Below are 20,263 nucleotides of genomic sequence, written 5' to 3'. Positions count from 1 at the left end.
CCCAGAAGACCCCACCACGTAACTATACTGACACACAGAAGAACAGTTACGCCAAAACTCAATGAGTATCCTACTCACACAATTATTCCAAGTGCTTGCAATTTCACATTCTTTAACAGTAACTGTGTTTCTGCTACAATCTACACTTGACATGCAATTAGCACCCAGTTTAGAAGAGGACACATCTCTTGCTTTCTTCAAAGATACTTCATTCTGTATCATTGGGACATCTCGTTTCCAACCTACTAACCTAGCAGCAAACACTAAGCACATTAACAGATTGAACAAATTAACTCCATTTCACTTGTCGAATCAAAATTAAGTAAAACTTCTACACGTGGACATAAATACAATAGCACAGGCTTACAAGGACAGAAAGTGCCTTCCAACTATTCTGAATCTGCAGAGCTGTATGAGAAGGAACTTCATATCCATCTTTCAGTATGGCAGAGACACCATATCTTGGTTTGCCCAGCTACTGGGGGCGTTGTTTTGGTACAGATAGGTAATATGAATTCTGATGAGTGTACTCTGCTACTCCCTTCAACCCCAGTTCCAAACTCATGTCATAAAAAGCTAGCATTGAACTATCTAGTTAACACTTGCATCAAAATGAGTGCATCACATCTTTTAGACTATAAATTTTCATAATGCCTAATCACACATTGTTCTCTGTACAGCCTGAAATGTCAATGATGCAATGATTAAATTAAATTGGCAATGTGTTAGTCAAACGACTGAAAAAACATCAGTGAAAATACATTCTGCTTTTCCTCTTGTCCTATCTTGATAAGCATTTTGGAGGAGGCAGCTAAACATCCTGTGAAAATCAATCCGATTTGCTGAAAATGAAGAAGTGTTACTGTTGCCTGTCACAGTAACAAAAATGTCACAGAACAGCCAACCACTAAAAAACTACTCAATAAAGAAGCCTATGTAATTAATTGCATAGAGTAACCACAAGTCTCCAACGAGATAAACTGAGAACAAAACAGAGGGAACCCAGAAGATGCACTAAATCAGCTATGGTATTATTTCAACATTTACCATAAGTAAAAGTGAAGTCAGTTAAGAGGAACTGGGTCATGAAATTTTATTTTGCACATTACACAGGATGTAAATAGAAATACCGAAAAGTATTCTTAAAATTCTATTTACCGGATAACACCTCCAAAGATAAAGCTACAACCTGTTTTATTTATTGTTGGAGACTTCACACAGAGCGAAAAAAAATTGCCCAACTCTGTGGGACAGAGAATTCCTAAAAGCATTCTGAAGTTGTTCTATAGCACAGCTTCTGCATTTGCTTTTACAAGCATACCATACGTACATAACACACCACAAAAGACTCTGTATCTACAAAGCAGATTTCTGTTGCCACTCTCCTTGTCAAGTGTTTCCTTTACAGAACTCCAAAGCACAACTTTAGCAAAGATGTACTTTTAACACTTGTTAAAAACATCTTCTCCTATACTTTAAACATTATAAAAAAAGCTTTGTGGGTGACAAGAACAATCATGAAGGAAGTTCCTTTACCACATCAAGTTACTATATTAACATATAGCAAAATATAACATTAGTATGGCCTCTTGTTTCCCAGAAGTCATTAAAAATCCTGTGCTTAATAACACAAAGAATTACAGCAAAAAATCAGTTTACCAAAATACAAACACTCTAAAACACTTCCAACAGATTTGTGAAAACTGAAAAAAAAAAGAAACCAATACTTAATTCAGTAGGCAGCTTATTATTTCTGTGTGGATGCAAGTACCATATTGCTGTCTTCAAGGAACAGGGGAAAAATTAACTTGGGATATACTAGGAACTTACACAGGTACATAAATCCATCCCCTATGGTACAGGTCACTGTATAAAGGTACAGTATAATGTTACAATGCTACGGATACAATGCTTACTACACACTTACATCACCATGAATCCTTGGAGGCAGACGTTCTCTCGGAACTCTTTCATAGTCGTATCGCCCTTCAGACCACATCTCATCTCTTCGATAGGCCACTTAAGACAATGAAAACACAATTAGTGAAAATCAGACTCATTATGAACAGACAAAAGGACAGTGAGCAGAAAAATAAAGGTTCCAGGATTTCTCCCAATACCATGTATTATGCACAAGCCCTGTACATAGACTTCTTATTATTAGCCCTTTAAAATATGGAAAGCATGTCATGTACTTGGAGCAAAAATAACTCGCAGTATGGGCAAGAACATGGAACTGCAAATTAGTCCAGTACAATCAGTAAAATTACAGGACTTAGAGATACTATAAAAGACTCTATTGAAATATATGCATATTGCAAATACTAGATGTACAGACAAATGCATACACACATACCTTAAAGCAATTTTAATAATGTTCTGCTAAAAATACTGGAACTTTAAAAAAAGTAACTCAACATCTATTTAGTAGATTAAATAATTTCCACTTTTTAATAAAATATAAATTTGAATTATTTAATCAACTCAACTGTCTGTAAAGAGATCAAAAAGCAGCACTTAATTTCTTAGTACAAAGCCCCACATTTTGATTTCATGCATACAATACATTCTTCACATGCAGGTACTTCCTGTTTTAAATTGGGAGCCAACAGAACAAAAAAATACCTCTTTTCAGAGGAAAGTGACTTTATAAGCAGAGTTAGTCATTAAAGACAGGTGGAAATAAATCATCATCCTAAGAGATTCTAGTCATGCTGTGCTAGACAACACAGACGTGAGGAGTTCAAACCTTTCTGCTGATTATAAAGGTGACAAATTATCTACTATACAACACTGAAACTAGATATGCAACTGCTAGAATTATGTTTTTCATTCACAGTAGTAGCTCTAGCTGTTAAAAACAGTCAATACGGAAAAGTAACAGCAGGTCATGTTCAGAAGGAGAAATACATAATGTTACCTACTTGCACAAAGTAAAAATATTTTACTGGAAATAGACTTCTGAGGCTATATAAAATTACTGATTGTACAGATGCTAAGAATCAACATAAAAGAGTTTATTAACTGTAAACAGAGGTAGCACTAATTATGATAAACACTTCTGCAAAATATAACCAACACTCATGTACTTACTTTCCTGTCAGTTTTAGCAACTCTGCTTCTGAAGATCCATTCACCTACCTACAAAAAAAGGAACTGAGGTTAGCAAAAAATACAAATATCATCATAAGTATATGTTTTTCTGTTAAGTAAACCAGACAGGTACAATCTAAAGGTTTTAACTGCCTGTACCCTGTGGTCTGTCTTTGTAAAGAAAATAAGATTCATCATAAGTTGCATGTGATGAGAAGTTAATTAAAAGCTTGATCTAACACTTTTCTTTTGTTAAAAGAGAGTGAATAAAGAAGCTCTTTCCTCCACTACAAGATGCATCTATGTTCAGAGATTTTGACCCTAGCATTGGTTCAAACGAACTAGATTATCTTCTTAAAATTATAGTCCCATTTTATAACAGACTTGACCTTAAGTTTATTCTTAAGGTGTAGCAAATGCTGACTAAGCCAACCATCTGATCCCAGTTTTGGTAAGGACAAAAGTGAGAGGATCCCCTGTCCCTGCCCTCTCCAGTAAGCTCCACATGAGAGTTACTAATTCTGAAACCACTGCTCATATTGCTGCATTGGATAGTCAGGTGCATCATCAGAAGCACCTTCCTGGCACTTGCACCGTAACTGCCTCGACTTCTCTTTATTTTGTACTTCACTGACCTTTTCCACAGCCTTAAAAATGCACACCAGGGCTATGTGTGTATGAACAGCTCTTAGGCCTATCCCATGCCCTCCTTCCCACATTACCAAGAGGATGCTCTATCTGCTCTTAGCTGTCCCCACTGTCCTCTTTTCTTTGTGCTCAGAAAGACACTTGAACATTTCTGTGTTTTTCTGTACCAGGAGGGACAGAATTAGCTACAGCAAGACAAAATCATTATGCTGAAAAGGCATCATGTGCTCTGCCCTAAAACACTTCACTGCTGGTCCCTCATGCCCAGCCCTTACCACTCCTTGTGTCTACACCTGCCCACAGCTGGGAAGCACCTGGAGTGGCCACAGCACCCACTCCCTCCCCTGCCCATCCACAGCCCACCCACCTCTCACACAAACAGAGATTTAGGAACTTGATGGCAAACCCGCAGTTTTTTAGACAAATAGCAAAATACCAGAAGCTGAATTCTTCTGAGGAGGTTTTCAAGTGGGCTGCTTTTTTTCCCATTTGGACAAATACAGTAGTATCTGTCCTTTTGCCTGCAGAACTTATTGAAACTGCTAACTGAACACAATGTTCAAAAAGCAACACATCTCAGCTAAGTGCTACTGAGGCTGAGGGCAAACTTACACTTCACGCTGCTTTATCAGTCAAACCACCTCCAACATCCCAACACACATCACTGGCAGCAGGCACCAACACTCACATACACACCCCATTATTTTATCAGGAAGCAAGGCTGATAAAAACACTCCCTTTTGTTATCACTGCCAGACCTCACTGAAATGAGCAAGAATTAAGACCAGTATTTCAACAAAAACAGAAGCTGGGAAAAGGTAGAGATACACTATCACAAAAGTCAACAGACTGACAAAAATATACACTAGACAACAAACAACTATGCAGGTGGAAGAAAAATCTCATCTGCATTTAAAAGAATGAAATTAAGAAAGTTAATCAGGCAGAATCAACCATCAAGTACATTGGTTAAAATGCTGGTAAGGTAAACAAGTAGAAGACCAATTTTATGCAGAAGACAAAACAGACAAATTTTAGCTGAGAACAATGAGATAAAATAAGGATCTATTTGAAAATACCAAAAGAAAAAAATGCTTGAATGGAAGAAAATGCAATTCCCAGCATCTTGAGCACTTTTTATCTGTTTCTATAGAAAAAGAAAACAATCCATTTCTTAACTGATGTGACCTGATGCAGCTTTAATAACAACCATGGACAGTTTAAACTCTTAGGATCAATATCAGAAGATTCCATTAACAAAGACTCAAGAGTTCAAATCTCAAATTTGTTATGCTGTATTGAGATTCATCTGTTCTCTCAGTAGGAACAGAGATGTTGTAAAAGAAAGAATGAGAAAAACCTGGTTTCACACCAAATACTATTGCTCATTCTGATTAACTATTTTCTATTAGCATATACAAAAACAAACTCAAACAGTTGATGTTTATTATGATATAGCATCACTTGCTATATTAATTTAAACAATCTCTTCCTATTTTTTATCAGAGGTGACTATTTTACCTAAAGCAAAGTCTTCTCTCAAATAAACACTTTCTGTAAGTACAGAGATCATTCTATGAACTCAATACAAGCTGCTCTATTGTAGCCAGCCACCAAGAATAGCTTTACTCCAATTAGCACTATGTTTTGCTCTAATATAGGTTTTTCCATCAGGCAGGCTACACAGGTCTCTTAAGATTTTTTGCACCTTCGTGATGCACTTGCAAAAGCTCTCCAGTACTTTGAAACATTTCTACACAATTCTTGTCTGCTTACACTTACTTGAGACATCAATTTTCACCAAGGCTGCAAATATCTGCTTTTCCAGGATTTGTAATTTTCTAGCATGCGCTATCATCCTTCTGCAGAATCTACATTTTTGTTTTCAACACTTACAGCTTCCTAATCCAGATGGCTACATCTTGCCATATGTGAACAAAGCAAATGCAGAGACAGGCAGCTGGAGTGCCTCCCATGCCACTGGGATATACCTGCTTTTATCATGTTACTTTGCTAAGCAGCAGACTGACAAATGTGAGCCAATTTTGTCTATTGTCTCTACTTTGGAGAGCTCTCAAAAAAGCTCAAATGCTTTTGTACAAGATGTTGGAGAGATGTAACTTATTAGCTATATCACTATAAAACTTGCAATGATTCCTGCTGTGAGGATATAAAGACAGACAAAAAATATTATCTTCCAACAATTAGACTCTGTATTTGATAATCTTCAAAGACTTCCCAGTATCTCTTACCTAGACAGAAGGCAAGGCAGATAAAAATGGGTTTGAGGGAGAAAGTTACTTTCTCATCTTCCCCTCATACTCGGGACAGGTAGAACACACTAAATAGACACAGTCCTACCAGAAAAATTAAAAAGCACAAGTGTGAGAGCAGAGAGAAAAATGCAACACACCAGGAAATAAAATGAGAGAGGCACTAAGAAAAACCAGAGATTTAAAGACAATCTGTCTCTGCCTAATAGCAAACATTAGGCTGTAAAAGTTTCAAAAGCATTTAGAAGTATGACTGCAACAACCTAGGGATATTCACCTAGATACCAAGAGGTTTTCTTCCAACCTTCCTCAACCCAGTCACAATGATTTTGACTTAAAACAGCATGTGTAAACAGAATATAATTAATAGCAGCAGCATTCCAATGAGGATTGACAATCCCACCAGTTCCACTTCCTCACTATACTCTTCTAATATGTCACTGGGACAAAAGCAATGGGAACAATGCATTGGGGGCTATATTAATAGAATGACTGATATATTAGCACTTATATAACTGCAGTCTGACCACCTGAAGTTACTGACCTGCCCATCATCAGTGTCAGTGCCATGAAAAGCATATTCTACCAGGCTCTGATGTGACCGCTCCAGCAGCAATGTCACTGCAAACAACTGCATGGATCACCACTGCTCCTGTGGCTGTCCATCCTGCAGCACAAACACCCTGACAACAAAATATGGCACCTTTCCATACTGCTGCCATAACCAGACAAAACCACAATGCTCTCAAAAATCACTCTTGAAAGTACCAACCAACCCACAGCACTTCACCCAGGGCAAATCACTGTATCAAACTGTCCTCACTGGCTGGGCGGGTTTCCACATCTTTTTGTTACTTCTGACTGCCTTTGTTCCCTTGAAGTCACAGATAAAGAATTTATAGACTATCCTTGAAAGCCCTAATGGAGAGGAAAGAGCCCACTTAACGAGTATGAGTGAGAATAAAGAACCATGACTTGAGATGCTTAAATACTAGTAAGGACTTAAAATATTACAGCATACTGTGTTGTTAAACTAACCACAGATTTATTCTGAAAGACTTATTCTAGTGCTTCTTAGGAAATGAGCTGAGTGACACACTCATGTCTTATTTACCCCTCTGGAAACAATAAGGATACTGATCCTGCATCAACACACCCACCACACCATCAATGACAGTGTTTACAATGGGATCTATACAGCCTCCAAACACCCTTTAGGAATTACTGTTTAAAACTACTCTCAGATGTGTGTACAAGGAGGACGTGCCTTCCCTCCATAACAAATATACAAATTAAACTGCGAATCCAAGTCTTCTGCCCCCCATGGCTTTCAAAGAGGATTAAATGACGAGGCTCACAAGCCACCTCGGGCGCTACCGCAGCCTGCCCGCGGAGCGCGTCCTTCCCGCCGCCTCGCGGGCAGCGGGGCTCGGAGCCCGCCGCCTCGGCTGCCCCGGACACTCCTCGAGGCTGCCGCTTCCCCGGGCGGGCGCTCCGCGACCCCCGGGCACGTGTTCGCGGAGCGGGCAGGAGGGCGGCCCCGGGACGCTCCGCAAGAAGCCGAGCGCGTCCCACCGCAGCCGCAGGCTCGGCTCCGGCCCCGCTGGTTCCGCGCAGGACGGCGGCCAGCCCCCGCTCCCGGCCCCGCCGCTCACCCGTTTCCCGCTCCCGCTGCGCGGCCGCCCCGCGGCAGCCCCGCACGTCCGCCGCCGCTTCCGGCGCTCCCGGGCCGTCGGCGGAAAGCCGCGCCCGCCGCCGCCCATTGGCCGCAGCCGCGCCGGGAGCTGCGCGTCGGCGGAAGCGCGACGGGCCGGGCGGCGGTGCCTGGGGAGGCGGCCGGGTGTTCCGGGAGCTCCGTCCCGCCGGGACCGCGCCCGCGCCTCTCCGGGCCGCGACGCGCCATGGGCTCCCGCACGGGCTGAGCCCCGCCGTGACGGGTACGCCGGGCGGGGGCACCGCGGGTGTCGCGAACGCTCCTTCACAGCTCGCTGGCTTCGGGCCTTCGGGAACAGGAAGGGACGGAGTAAGCGGCTGGCCGGGGCCGCGCTGTGATATTATGGCCAAGGGTGTTGTTAATACGGTGTGTGGAAGATCCTGAGCAGTGTGTGGTCCTGGTGCTTTAATGTGGCCTTGCTCGCGCTGAGCTCTGGAATAGATTGCGTGTCTCGTGACTTGAGGAGGCAGGGCCGTCACGGGGTGAGTTACCCTGGTCTGCCCCGCCCGGGTGAAGCTCTGCGTGAGACCCGGTGCCATTGCACCACGCAGCTCTTCTCCCATCTTGGCTGTGATGAGAATCCCTTTAGAAGGACACTGTTAGAAAAGCTTTTATGGGCTTTCCCTTTGGAGCATGGGGGAAATGGTAGCATAGAAATTATGAACTTCTGAGGGCCCTGGGTCTCTCCAAGTGGAGGCAAAAGAAGACAGCCCAGGCCTCCAGAGCACTCCTTACTTCTGTAGGTATTGCACATTTGTTGTCGAGTAAAGCACTTACTGCTGTATTGTCTTCAGTCACAATAAAGCCTCAGCAAATGCCGATTAGTACTGGGGATGAAAATGGAATCCTATCTTTGTATCTGTCTGAGACGAAGTTCTACTGATTTTGCCCAAGGTCGATGTGACACCTATGTGTAATCTGGAAAGGGACCATGTATAAATTATATGTGTTTGATAGATAGTCCAGGCTGATGGTCTGGTTGCCCACTCTTACTGTCCCTAAGCTTTTGTAGTTAGGTCAGTACGTAAAAGTGTTTTGGTTCAAACCACAGATCCTTTTTATGTTCTGCTTTGGCTTGAGCAGATTGTATTCTTTCTGTGCTATCCTTATTTTCCAGCTCTTGATCCTGTTTAATATTTGCTTGGTACTATTTAAGTATGAGATAAAACAGATTATTCTCTTACAGCTTGTTCCGTGCCCCTTGTGCAGGGCAGAATTGTAGCAAGTGGTTGATACCCTTGTCAGGCACCAGGGAGAACATGAGTTTGGTTTCATCCTTTACCAGACACTTCATTATTAGCCTGAGCCAAACTCCTGCCACAAGTAATGGTTTGTTGATTTGGGTCTAAACTCTGTTGACACTATTAAATCAGGAAGAAAATACTGTGTTTTAAGGATCAAGATAGAAACACTCTAATTTGCCTGAGTGGGAGTGTCTTGAGAAACTTGCTCACAAATCATTTGTACATACTTCAATTGATTAAATCATAGATATGACATTGCAAACATACAAGTTTGTGCTTTTAAGTTGAAATACCAAAGTTAACTCATGAAAGTATAAGTAGATTTAAGCTCCACTTGATGATTCAGAGGCATCTGAACTGTTTTAGTGGTGTCCTCATGTGTGCTGGGATAGAGTAGAAAAGCCAGTTACAGAAATTAGTCATTGTCTTTCTGTGATATCCCCAATACTAATGACAGATGCTGCATTAAGCATATTGGATTGAAGCAAAACATATTCCTGTACCTGATCTATTTTTCAGGAGACTTAATCATTGCTGACAGATGGCTCTTGTCAAAAAATGGCTTCTTTTAGTTCAAGTTGTTAGAAAAGACAAAAAAAATTGAATTCAAGAAGACACTATAATGAGACATAACTCTGTTGTCAAAGTTAGTATGTGAAAGTGATAAATGAAGAAGGCATTAATATAACAGAGAGGCCATTACATTAATGGGAATTGTGTGCAATTCTGCAGAGGTATTGTAAAGGCTTTTAGCCAATGCTTTAAAGTTAAGTAATGAAGATAATACCTTGAAGATCAAGAAAGCCCCAGAAAAGCATCCAGGATAAAATAGTAATATTTTGATTTCTTGAAAAGTTCTAGCAGGATATAGCCTTGAAGCCAGGCTGTACCTGACTTTCACTTGAGTCTCCTGCAGCAAGAAAAAAGCTGAGATATTGTTTTTTGGTTCATTTGGAGATTTTTGTGAGGGAAGAGGATTTTTTTTTCTTGTCAGCTGAGCAGAGAGACTGGTAATTATGGAGGAATAATTTGATGAAAATCTTAAATTAATATTGGATATTTCTATGAAGTTAGAAAATTCCTGAAGTAGCAGGACTCTCAGCCTTGTAATGATGAGCCTCCAGATGACATGTCTTATCTGGGGACTTAGCTTAAAGCTGGAACAGGCATTTTTTTACTCCTCCAACTAGAAAACTTTGTTATAATAAATGGTGATAACCATACAGTTGCTGTACTCCCTCTTGTATTAAAGTTGTGACTGAATAGTGGGTCAGACATTAAAAATAAGCAGTACTTGCACAACTGTCCTAAACAATACAAATTGCTAAGAATATTGGGCAGCTGGAGCAGCAAAATTGTTAAGCCCAAATTTGTCCAGGGGAGTAGAAACAACGTTCAGCCTCAGCTGTCTGGCAGCCAGTGCTGTCAGGGTGCAACTCTTTCAGCTTCTGGAAAAAGCAGTGTGCAGCTGAAAATGGTGAGTCTCTAGGCTGCTTTCATTAATAATTTCCTAACAACTGAGCTGTTAGGCCAGTAGTAATCTCCACATGATGTGTCACCTTCTCTGTGGAGGTTTGCACTGTGGCATATGCAGGCTGACTGCTCTCCAGTCATGCTGTTTTCCCTGGGGCCTGCCCGTTAAAATGGGGGCTGCTTTGGCCTGCTGTTGCAAGGTGCTCCAGCTTCTCCTGCCTTTTAGGCTGAGTGAAATTGTTGTATTCAGATACTTGAGGTTCACCTCCAGTGTTTTCTTGTCCACTGCTGCAATGTATTAGCACTGGCAATATAGCATAGTGCAGTGTTGAGATTGCTCTTCCTGAATCCTTCTATCCGCTGTACCTCTGGATAACTGCACTTCAGTTATCCCTTCACATGGCATGTTGCCAAGCCAGTCTGGTTAGGCTTGTCAAGGATACTAATGCCAAGCAGAAAGGAATTTGGGATAATGAATCCAGTCTGCCTAACACCAGATGCAATGTGTGGCCTTTATTACAAATTTATTCTGTTTTCATTTGCTTAACCTTTGTGTTGCCATTTTTGCTCATGCCAAAAAACAGTCTCTGAACATGAAAAACCTCAAAATTGAATCACTTGGAAACTGCCACTCAAATGAATTGTGATACAGTAAGCATGTCAGGAAAGAGAATCAAAGCACTTGGATAATCAGTGTCTACTGGGAATATCAGGCCTTCAGATAACTAAGTCATGAAATGCCAGAAAGTATCAGCCGGATTAGAGTGTGATATTAGTTACTTTTGTTGGCACTTGGCCAAGCAATCTGTTCAGACTGGCTACCCAAGAAGTCCCCTAAGAAACTGTAATATGGCAGATGCTGATTTTAATACTTTAGGGTTTTTATCCCTTCATCAGCTTTTGTCTGCATTTTTAAAATGAATCAGTCTTGCTGAAGAAGTGGCTTGATCCTCAGTTGGAAATTGGCTAGGGGTGCCAGGAAGCAGTAATAAGGCTGTAGGAAAATGGACAAGGAGGTAGAAATTGGACTGTGTAGGGAGTGAGTTTGCTGTACTGTTTGGTGTGGCCTTTCATAAGGGGTATGTTTTGATCTGAAGTTTTACTCGCTTAGCTCTTGGTCTGAACCATGACTACAGAATGGATCAAAGAGAATGTTTTGCACAGACTTTACATGACTAAAAGTCTTGGGAAATGTCTAAATGTGAAGAAAAACATTAGCTTGTAATTTTCAAGTTAGTTCAGTTACTCTTCAGCTAGCATTAGATTATATGTATGGGTTTATAACAGTATTTTTAATTGATTAATTGTTTCCAGACATATTCAGTTTCAAGAGCATAGAAAAGATTGGAAATTAAAATGGAAAGACTGGAAATTTTCCTGCTTCCTACCAGGAGAAATCTTCCTAGTCAGAAGGAGGAAGGGGAGTGCTTCTACAGAGATGCTGCTCTATGGTCAGCTTTGGACTCTTGTGGTTGTAGAGGAGTGCAGAAACTTGAGCCATAGTTAAGAGAGGAAATTAAAGCATGCCACTCAAGCATCATGCTACATTGACTTAAAAATGTGTTTATCTCCCTCCTCACAATAATTAGGACTCTGCTTTAGGGAAACATTTTTTCCCCCCCGAATCAATTGTATTTTATTGTATGTTGAATGCAGTGAACTGATACTTACATAAAGAATCAGGTCATGCTGGTACTGGTACAAAGGTCAGTGATTTGACACATTGGCCATAATGTTTAATAAATGGACATTGCTTGTTTCTTTTGGCCCCAACCTTTCCAATTGCACAGATCAGCAGAGAATTATTGTAAGTACACTAACTTGTCAGTTTTTTCTTTACTACAAATTGACTCACATACAACAAAAATATGTTTGGATCCAGGAGAGGAGGAAGGAATGTATCTCTTCTGTAGTCCATGAAGGCAAACACTAATTTTCATGTAAAATGATGCAAGGGAAATGAAAGCTATGCTCTCCTGCAACTTTATCATGGCTGTCTGAGCTTGGTTTGAAATAAAATTGAAAGTCTTGAAACTATTTTTATAATTGATGTCTTTGTTCAATACAGTTTAACTCTTCTCTCTTTTTCCTTTCATCAGAAAAATGAGTGGTGGGTTGGCACCAAGCAAAAGCACAGTGTATGTGTCCAATTTACCCTTTGCTTTGACTAACAATGATCTGTACAGGGTAAGTTTTAAGAGATGCATTGTTTAGATTAAACTTGTTGACAACAAGTTGGACTGTAAAATCAATACTGGTATATAAGTTTGTTATGATAAATTTATTGCTAGTGAAATGCAATTGTCTGTTGGTAAATACTTTTGTTTTGTTTTATATTTCAGATATTTTCAAAGTATGGGAAAGTTGTCAAGTAAGTGACCTGATATAGCCTTCTATTTTCATATCTCTCATTTTAAATATTTTATGTCTTTCCTTCACTTGAAAGTCTTGAGCTTTCTGTAATTAAAGTGTGAATGTGGAACTGAATTGAAATTCTGTTCATTTTTAATAAAGTATAAATTTAATTTGACAACTGAAAGTTCTTGCAGTTACATACATAATACAAGAATATTTGTGTTTGGGATAGGTTTTGCAAATCATTTCTTAAGAGCAAATTGTTACATACCCTCAGTGCTTTCTCTGAAATAGTTGAAACTGTTCTTCTAGAATTATTCCCCTTTCCTTCAGCACTGTGGGGCACAGTGGGTAAATGTGAAAGTGGGAGCTTCCTATGTGAACTAGATGTCACAGTTCCCACATCTGCAGTGGTAAATTCTGATTCTAGAGGGGCTGATTATTGTGGCTACTTAGTATTTTACCTAAAGCTAGATGTAAGTATGTGGGGTATTCATGAACAGTATATGTGAATATCTGCCTCTGTGTTCAAATGCTAGAAAGAAAAGCCACAGTAAGGAACTGACTAGTTTGTTTCTTTTTTTTTAATTGGTCACGATGAGGAGACTCAAGTCTTCAGTTTTTAATCCTAAACCAGCAAGTATCTTGTCTAATTTCTAGAGCTGTTGCAATACCCTGTGAGATACAGAGATTCAAAGTTTATGAAGTCTCAGAAGTGTGTTTCAGGTGACAAATAACCAGAAAAGCAAATCTATCCTGACTCTTATGACTTCAGCTGAGTTTGTTCAGTAAGAAATAAGACTTTCTATGGCTCCGAAAAGTTCCTGACTTTTTAAAGATTTGTCACAGTTGATTCTTTCAATTCTTGTGTAAATAACTGGTATGGTCAATATCCTGATTAGAAGCATGACAGTCATACCAGGCTTCCATTGGAATTCTTCACAGAGTAGCTTAGCAGAAAAATTAATACAATAATTTTCAAGTCAGTTTTATTGACACTTGAACTTAATGCATGGATTTGGACATGGCCTGTGCAAGAGGCTTTGGTAGTAAACCTGTTCAAATTTTTTATGCATGCATTTGGGGAAATTTGAGCTTTCTTTACTGTCTTTTTATTTCATAAACTTTTTACCATGTGGGTCATCCATTATTTATACAGGTTGTATGGTAGGCCTTCTGTATTGAGCTGGGGTTTGGTTTTTTTGGTTACTTCTCATAATTTTGGCTTGCCCTGTGGCTGACCCTTGTCCTGCCTATGGTGGATATAGGGAGGAGTGTATTCCCTACTTTTTTACCTGTACTTTGATTTTATGTACATGCAGCATGACATTCTGGTTCTCACTGTTGGTGTTTTGTTAGGTTTTTTTCAGGACTAAATACAACTGATATTAAGATTGAAAGAATTGAGGCTGTGTGGGTTTCAGCATAGAGATACCTGGGCCCTGTCTTGTAAATTTTTATTTTCGGGTTTTGTTTTACTGTTTCTAGATTTTCATGAACTCTTCAATGTGCTATTGAAGCTTTTGATTTCAGTGTTAGACTGAAGATTTAACTTTGTATGTCATGTGAAGTAACACATGCATCCATGATCTTTGGATTTCAGTTGGAGGTATTTGTAGAACAGTACTGCATATGGGTCGTGTTTCCTGTTGTGAACCTGTTTAGCTGATTAGTCCTACACGAACATAGATTTCTCAGTCTGGAGGCATTTCACACTGTGCTTTTCATCAATAATAGCAGTGGTAAAATTGTTCATGAATTTTCCTTTCACCTCCAGTATATGTACTTCCCTCCAGTTAGGTTGCTTGTAAATCTAAAGGTTATGTTCTCTGTTCTTCAAGTCACCCAAGGGAATTAAGAGTGATACTGGTCCCAGAAAGACCACATGCTTGTGAAAAATCATCTCCACTCTAAATACATGGCCAAGTTAGCTGCTCCTTTGAATTTCTGTTTAATGAGTATTTTTATTATTAAATATACTTTAACTCTTTTGCTGTGTAACAAAGGAAAGATCCCCCTCAGATCTTTAAGGAATAAAATATCTCTGAAGTAATTTTAATATGGTTCACTAAAATCAATAATGTGGTTATATATTTCCAGAGTTACCATTATGAAAGACAAAGACAGAAAAAGCAAAGGAGTTGCCTTTATTTTGTTTTTGGATAAAGAATCTGCACAAAACTGTTCTCGGGCACTTAATAACAAACAGGTAAGTCGTGGAAAGTTTTTATGGCAGGAGGATTGGGCTTTCAGTCCCAAAACATTTACCTTTTCTTTCCAATTTTCTGTAGTTGTTTGGAAGAGTAATAAAAGCAAGTATTGCCATTGATAATGGAAGAGCAGCAGAATTCATTCGCAGGCGTAACTACTTTGATAAGTCTAAGTGTTACGAATGTGGGGTGAGTAAAACCAAAAATGCAGAGAAATGCACAAAGGTTGTGGGTTGAGATAACAACTTAATAATTGAAATAATATTAAATAGTAGTAGTAGTACATGGTAATGAAAGTAACAGGAGGGAAAAACCCAAGAAAGATAAGTGATGCACATGAAAACTATTGTAATGATGGCCTCCTGTTCTTTGCTTCAAAGTACCTGCCTTTGCTATATCTTTGGATGGTCGTGATTTAGCTGGCAGTGAAATAAATACAGGAAACAACTGTTTTATACAAAGTGACTTTTCAGTTTTAATTAATTCCTGACTTTTCCTGAACATAGTAACGTAGGACAATGCTATTTGGACAGTATTTAATGTCCAATACAAACTTGATTTATATTCATAACGCTTATTACAGCAAAAATGTCACCTCACTCCTGTGTCTTAAGTTGTTAATGCCGAGGTTTCTATCTTGTTTTGAATATAAACCATGTGCAGTGCATTCAGTTATTGTAACACACAAAAAAGTCTACCGTGCTTGTAGCTTGTTCTCAGTTTGCAGTTAAACATGCATATCACCACTAATCTCTTCATTTCCATGGCAAGCCTAGAGAAGAGTTTGTCTTCTGTGTGCTAATTCAGCATTCCATTTATCTTACTAATTGCTCCCATTTTTTCCCCCATGAACTTCCCTCATGATACGTTTTAACGTATTGTTGTTTGTAATGGCTTCTGTTGAGCAATATTTCTTTTTCTCAAAGGAAGCAGGACACTTAAGTTATGCTTGTCCTAAAAATATGCTGGGGGAGCGGGAGCCACCAAAAAAAAAAGAAAAGAAGAAGAAAAAGAAAATAGTGGAGCCAGAAGAAATGTATGTATATTGAGTTACATGTTACTACTTTTTTTTAGGAAGCTTTTTCATACTAAACATTTAAATTAAAGATCTGTATTTTTTTTCTCTCTCCCTGCACAATGAAGTGAGGAGGAAGAAGAAAGTGAAGAGGAAGGTGAAGACCCTGCTCTAGATAGCCTCAGCCAAGCCATAGCTTTTCAGGTACAAAATTGAAGCATGGCATATTTATAATAATTTTTTTAATTCAACTCCCTTTGTTAGCTGCTTTTTGAAAGCTCTGATATACATGCATAGGTCTGTCTGCTCTACAGCACTTAGTGGGCTCTGGTTTGGTAGCAGTAATTGGTAACTATACTTGGCTTCTTTACATTGCTGGCATGTTGAGTGGAATTTTGTTTGGATTTCTTGCTCTTTCACTATTGCTGTATTTGTGTGTTGCAGCCTTTTTTTTTTTTCCTTCAAGCTCCTTTGGTATTTTTTGTATCATCACTGCTGTGATAGTCTGCTAGGTTTTTGCCCACAGATCCCTCTCTACTTTTGCTATAGAGGAGACAAAAAGCCAGTCGTGTACAAGTGACCAGCACATCCTCTGTCCTCACTGGAACGTCCTTGAACATTTATTACTGGGACACTTCCTTTGCCTAATACAGACCATCACATTCTCTGATAGACCTCATGTCCCAAAACATACTGAATGCAAATGTTTTTTATGTAGCTAGTTTATCTAACATCTGTATTACTGTATTTATTACTTCTTTATTTCTACACCCTTTTGCTTCATGAAACAGAACAAGCCTGACCTGATATTCAAATTTCTTGGCTCCCTGGGCAGCATTGTTGCCTGTGTGCCTATGCCCCCCAAAAAAACCCTCAAGAGTTAATAACTTCGTTCTGAATGTGACTGTAATGAGTGCAGGACTTTTACATGATGTAGTCAAAAAAGGTGATTCACATATTTTCACTGATTCTTTCCCCAAAAACTCCACAATTGGAAATAAAACCTATAAAGCCAGGAAACATTCTCATTTCTATTGATGCCTCACTATCACCATCCAAAGATTTTTAACTGGTAAAAATAGGAAGCATGTATTTAAACTATTAGTTGAATAACTTTCAGTAATAATCCCCAAAGGCACTCATTATGTGAATGAATGACTGCAAAGGACAATGGATAGAAGACTTATTAGCAGAACAAAGCTGATTCAATAACATCAGTTTAAAACATGAGGCATTTTTTGCTTTAGATCTCAGCTAAAGAGATCTGCTTAGATTTTTCGCTTTAGATCTCTATATTTTTTGAAGTTTGCCATGGGCAAAATTCCTCTTTTTGAGAATACACGATGGTCTAGGCGGCTGCTGTGGTGTAGAAGACAGCTTATATGTGAGAACTACTTTCAGAAATGTTTCCTAGTGTTTTAATCACACAGTTTATCTGGAAATAAACCCTTGTAATTCTTTAATTTATCTAAGAATTCAGTGCATATTAAGAATTAGCATTGTTACTTGTAGTGCACCTGAATTTTTATTAATCCCAGCTAATACTTTTCTTTTCTTCGTTATAGCAAGCCAAAATTGAGGAAGAACAACAAAGATGGACACAGACTGCAGGGGAAACTTCTTCAATTTCAGATGATTCCAAACGTCCACGGATTAAGAAAAGTGCTTATTTCAGTGATGAGGAAGAACTTAGTGACTGAAATAATACTGTTCTAAATGCACATGTAAGATATATATAGTGTACATTTGTAAAGTGCTACAAAGTAATCTGTAATACAGGTTTGTCTTGGTGTTGAAGACATTGAAAATCATAGGGTTTTTTTATTCTGTCCCCTGATTCTCCCATCTTTTTATATCTGTGTCTCAAAACCTTACCTTTCAAGGCAACTTTTTAAGAAAATGATGTAATTATACACTTAAATTCAGAAAAGTGTCTGTGAGAATGCATCCTGCAGTTAATGTCTAGACCCAAGTCCTAGCAGTGAAATGTTTCATGAGAGAATTTCCCAAGGCTTTTTTCCTAAGAGGAGTTCCTCTTAGGATGACTGTTAACATCACTGATGCTTTATGTATTGTTCTGTTTGGAAGCAGTGCTTTAGTAGTACTTCAGTAGATTATGAAACTTTCCTCTGCATGGGGTTGAATTTCAGCTTTAGGCATTGTCTTTTTACTCTTCATGCAGTACTATAATAAATTATTGTTACATCAACAGTGTTTCTCATGACTGCAGTTTGAGTGCCTAACAGTATTTCAGGGTTATCCGCAGAGTCTTAAATACACTTGGATCTAACCTGCATCACATCTGAACCTGTTGGCAAAATCCAAAAGGCAGAGTTTCCTACATGCCTAAAAACCAGCTTTCATGTGTACTTGGAACCGTCATGGTCTCTTAGCAAAGTGTGTTGCCACATATTTTGCACATAAGCTTTTCAGACTTTCTGTATCCTTAGATCTCTCTAGGATGCTAGGCATGTTGTCCTGTAGCTGTGATCATTCCCAAAACCACAGACACATGGTGATAGTGGTACCCATTTTATATTGGCTTCACTTTTAGGAAGCACAAGATAAAATACATTCACAATTTTATACTTTGAATAAGAGATGAGCTGGCCTCTTTCTATTTTCAGTTCTTCCTGTTTGCTCATCAGGACTTGATTTTCTTCCAAATATAGAAAATGTAAATCCAAGTATACCATTATGTATTCTTAATTAATACCAATTTACATTCAAATATGTAACTGGGTGCAAAGCAAAGAAACATGCACGTACACCCTCTAAGCTAATATAAAGTAGTGACATTCAGAACATCATTCTGGTGTCTTAAACACAAGAATTCAGAGACAAGAATGAAGTAATTCAAGTTTTTTCTGTGCAAGCTCCTCACGTCATCAGAATAGGAAGGATTATTGGGCTCTAGAAACAGGAAGATGTTGGACTCAGTAATCCAAGAAATGTTTTTAAGACTGATTGACTTTTTGCTGAAAGTACTATATATTAAATCTGAAGCTTCCTTCACTGAATTTCAGGAAGATCTCTTAATAGTGAATAGCTGAGAGCTAAACTGCCAGGCATATTGTTAATAAATTAAAATCACTCTACATCATGTATGTGTGCAATAATGAAGCTTGAGGAGTTCTGAACTCTACTAAGGAAGAAGGTAATGCCAGCATGCTTTTCTTCAAATGTTAGGTTAGGGCTCAATGGCAGTCCAAAAAAAAAGATAAAAAGGCAAAATAAAAAGACTATGCCACTATGTAAAATCAGCATTAGTCTTCTTCTCAAATACCATATTCAATGCTGTTTTTTAAAAAAGATAGAAAACTAGAATTTGACAGAGGACCCATTTAACTTGGTCCCTGACTTTGGTTTGGAAATATTTGATAGCTTGTAAGAATTAAGATTTCAGTGAAGTGATTAGACATCAAGCTTCCAACTTTTATTTCATTACACCATGTAATGCAGTAGTGGAACTCATTGCCATGAGACTTTTTTCAGGGTCATGGGGGCAAAAGGATTTGACTTACATGTGGAACATGATATTTTTAAATGTTAAAGTCTCTGCTCAGAAATATTCTCAAATAAAAAACAAACCTGACATTGTTCTGACCTAATACAGTACCTTATCCAGAGTTCCAGTAGCTCAAGCAAATTGATGTATCTTTCTAGTCTGCTGCTTCTGCCTCACTGCTTTCCCCATAGGGTTTGGTTTTGTCAGCATGAAGCAGTAGCTCAGTCCAGACTATTACAACTGACCCAGTGTTGTTCCTCTATGCTCTTTTGTTCCAAGCATAAAATCACAGAGGTAGGTGACATTGGAAAAGAAACATAAAAATGAACCTACTTCTGTGCAGAATTGGCATTAAGAATTTTTTACCTTAAATCATCTTCCTTTAACAGTTTTCTTAGCTCTTAACTTCTGTTGATCAGCAGTGTGTGTAGTTTTTGTATTAGAAGAAGGCACCCAATACCTAAAACATAGTCTCTAAAGGGACTTTGAGGAATAGGATTTTTGCACTTGGCTTCCTGAATAATTTCAAGTTTCAGTTCTTTGTTGGCAAGATAACAAAGCATTTCTAGGTGAGAAATTCAGAACACTAGAATTAGATAACCATTATATTAGAAAGCATAAGTACCTGTTCTTCCTTGAATACAAAGTTGTTTTCTAGAGCACCCCCAACGCAGCTGCTTCATTTTGGAAAAAAAAAAAAAAAAGCCCAACATTTCTTTATAACTTTCAG

The 20,263-nt window shown here is 38.8% G+C and overlaps 2 protein-coding genes across 5 annotated transcripts in view; one reads left to right on the top strand and one right to left on the bottom strand.

Moving 5' to 3' along the window:
• Positions 1 to 7,767, bottom strand: part of PPHLN1 (periphilin 1) — a 62,006-nt gene extending 54,239 nt beyond the window's left edge. Inside the window, exons 1-3 of one of the 2 annotated variants that reach the window (XM_064422470.1) lie at positions 7,670 to 7,767; positions 3,094 to 3,141; positions 1,928 to 2,019 (exon numbers count right to left, since the gene is read on the bottom strand). In XM_064422470.1, the coding sequence (XP_064278540.1) occupies positions 1,928 to 2,019; position 3,094 (93 nt within the window). In that variant the 5' untranslated portion in view covers positions 3,095 to 3,141; positions 7,670 to 7,767. The remainder of the gene's footprint in view (positions 1 to 1,927; positions 2,020 to 3,093; positions 3,142 to 7,669) is intronic. The other variant, XM_064422469.1, reaches the window with a different exon arrangement.
• A 53-nt stretch (positions 7,768 to 7,820) lies between these two features.
• ZCRB1 (zinc finger CCHC-type and RNA binding motif containing 1) lies at positions 7,821 to 18,234 on the top strand. Of its 3 annotated transcripts, none has more exons than XM_064422471.1 (8): positions 7,821 to 7,951; positions 12,545 to 12,632; positions 12,788 to 12,816; positions 14,901 to 15,009; positions 15,092 to 15,199; positions 15,937 to 16,046; positions 16,154 to 16,229; positions 17,591 to 18,234. In XM_064422471.1, the coding sequence occupies exons 2-8, from the start codon at positions 12,549 to 12,551 to the stop codon at positions 17,723 to 17,725; spliced, it is 651 nt and encodes a 216-aa protein (XP_064278541.1). In that variant the 5' UTR covers positions 7,821 to 7,951; positions 12,545 to 12,548; the 3' UTR covers positions 17,726 to 18,234. The 3 variants fall into 3 exon arrangements, with proteins under 3 accessions (XP_064278541.1, XP_064278543.1, XP_064278542.1); XM_064422473.1 differs by having other exon boundaries at positions 7,853 to 7,951; positions 12,545 to 12,583; XM_064422472.1 differs by lacking the exons at positions 7,821 to 7,951; positions 12,545 to 12,632; positions 12,788 to 12,816 and adding an exon at positions 13,461 to 13,588.
• The last annotated feature ends 2,029 nt before the right edge of the window (positions 18,235 to 20,263 follow it).

This window comes from Passer domesticus, chromosome 5, assembly GCF_036417665.1.
Source record: "Passer domesticus isolate bPasDom1 chromosome 5, bPasDom1.hap1, whole genome shotgun sequence".
Classification (NCBI taxonomy): Eukaryota; Metazoa; Chordata; class Aves; order Passeriformes; family Passeridae; genus Passer; species Passer domesticus.
The sequence above is the reverse complement of the archived record's forward strand: the minus strand, read 5'-3'. Positions and strand labels throughout refer to the sequence as shown.

Coding starts and splice junctions, on each gene's coding strand:
- ZCRB1 (XM_064422471.1), top strand. CDS start 12,549: ATGAGTGGTGGGTTGGCACCAAGCAAAAGCACAGTGTATGTGTCCAAT. Junction 15,010..15,091: donor GGGCACTTAATAACAAACAG/GTAAGTCGTGGA, acceptor AATTTTCTGTAG/TTGTTTGGAAGAGTAATAAA. Junction 15,200..15,936: donor CTAAGTGTTACGAATGTGGG/GTGAGTAAAACC, acceptor TTTTTCTCAAAG/GAAGCAGGACACTTAAGTTA.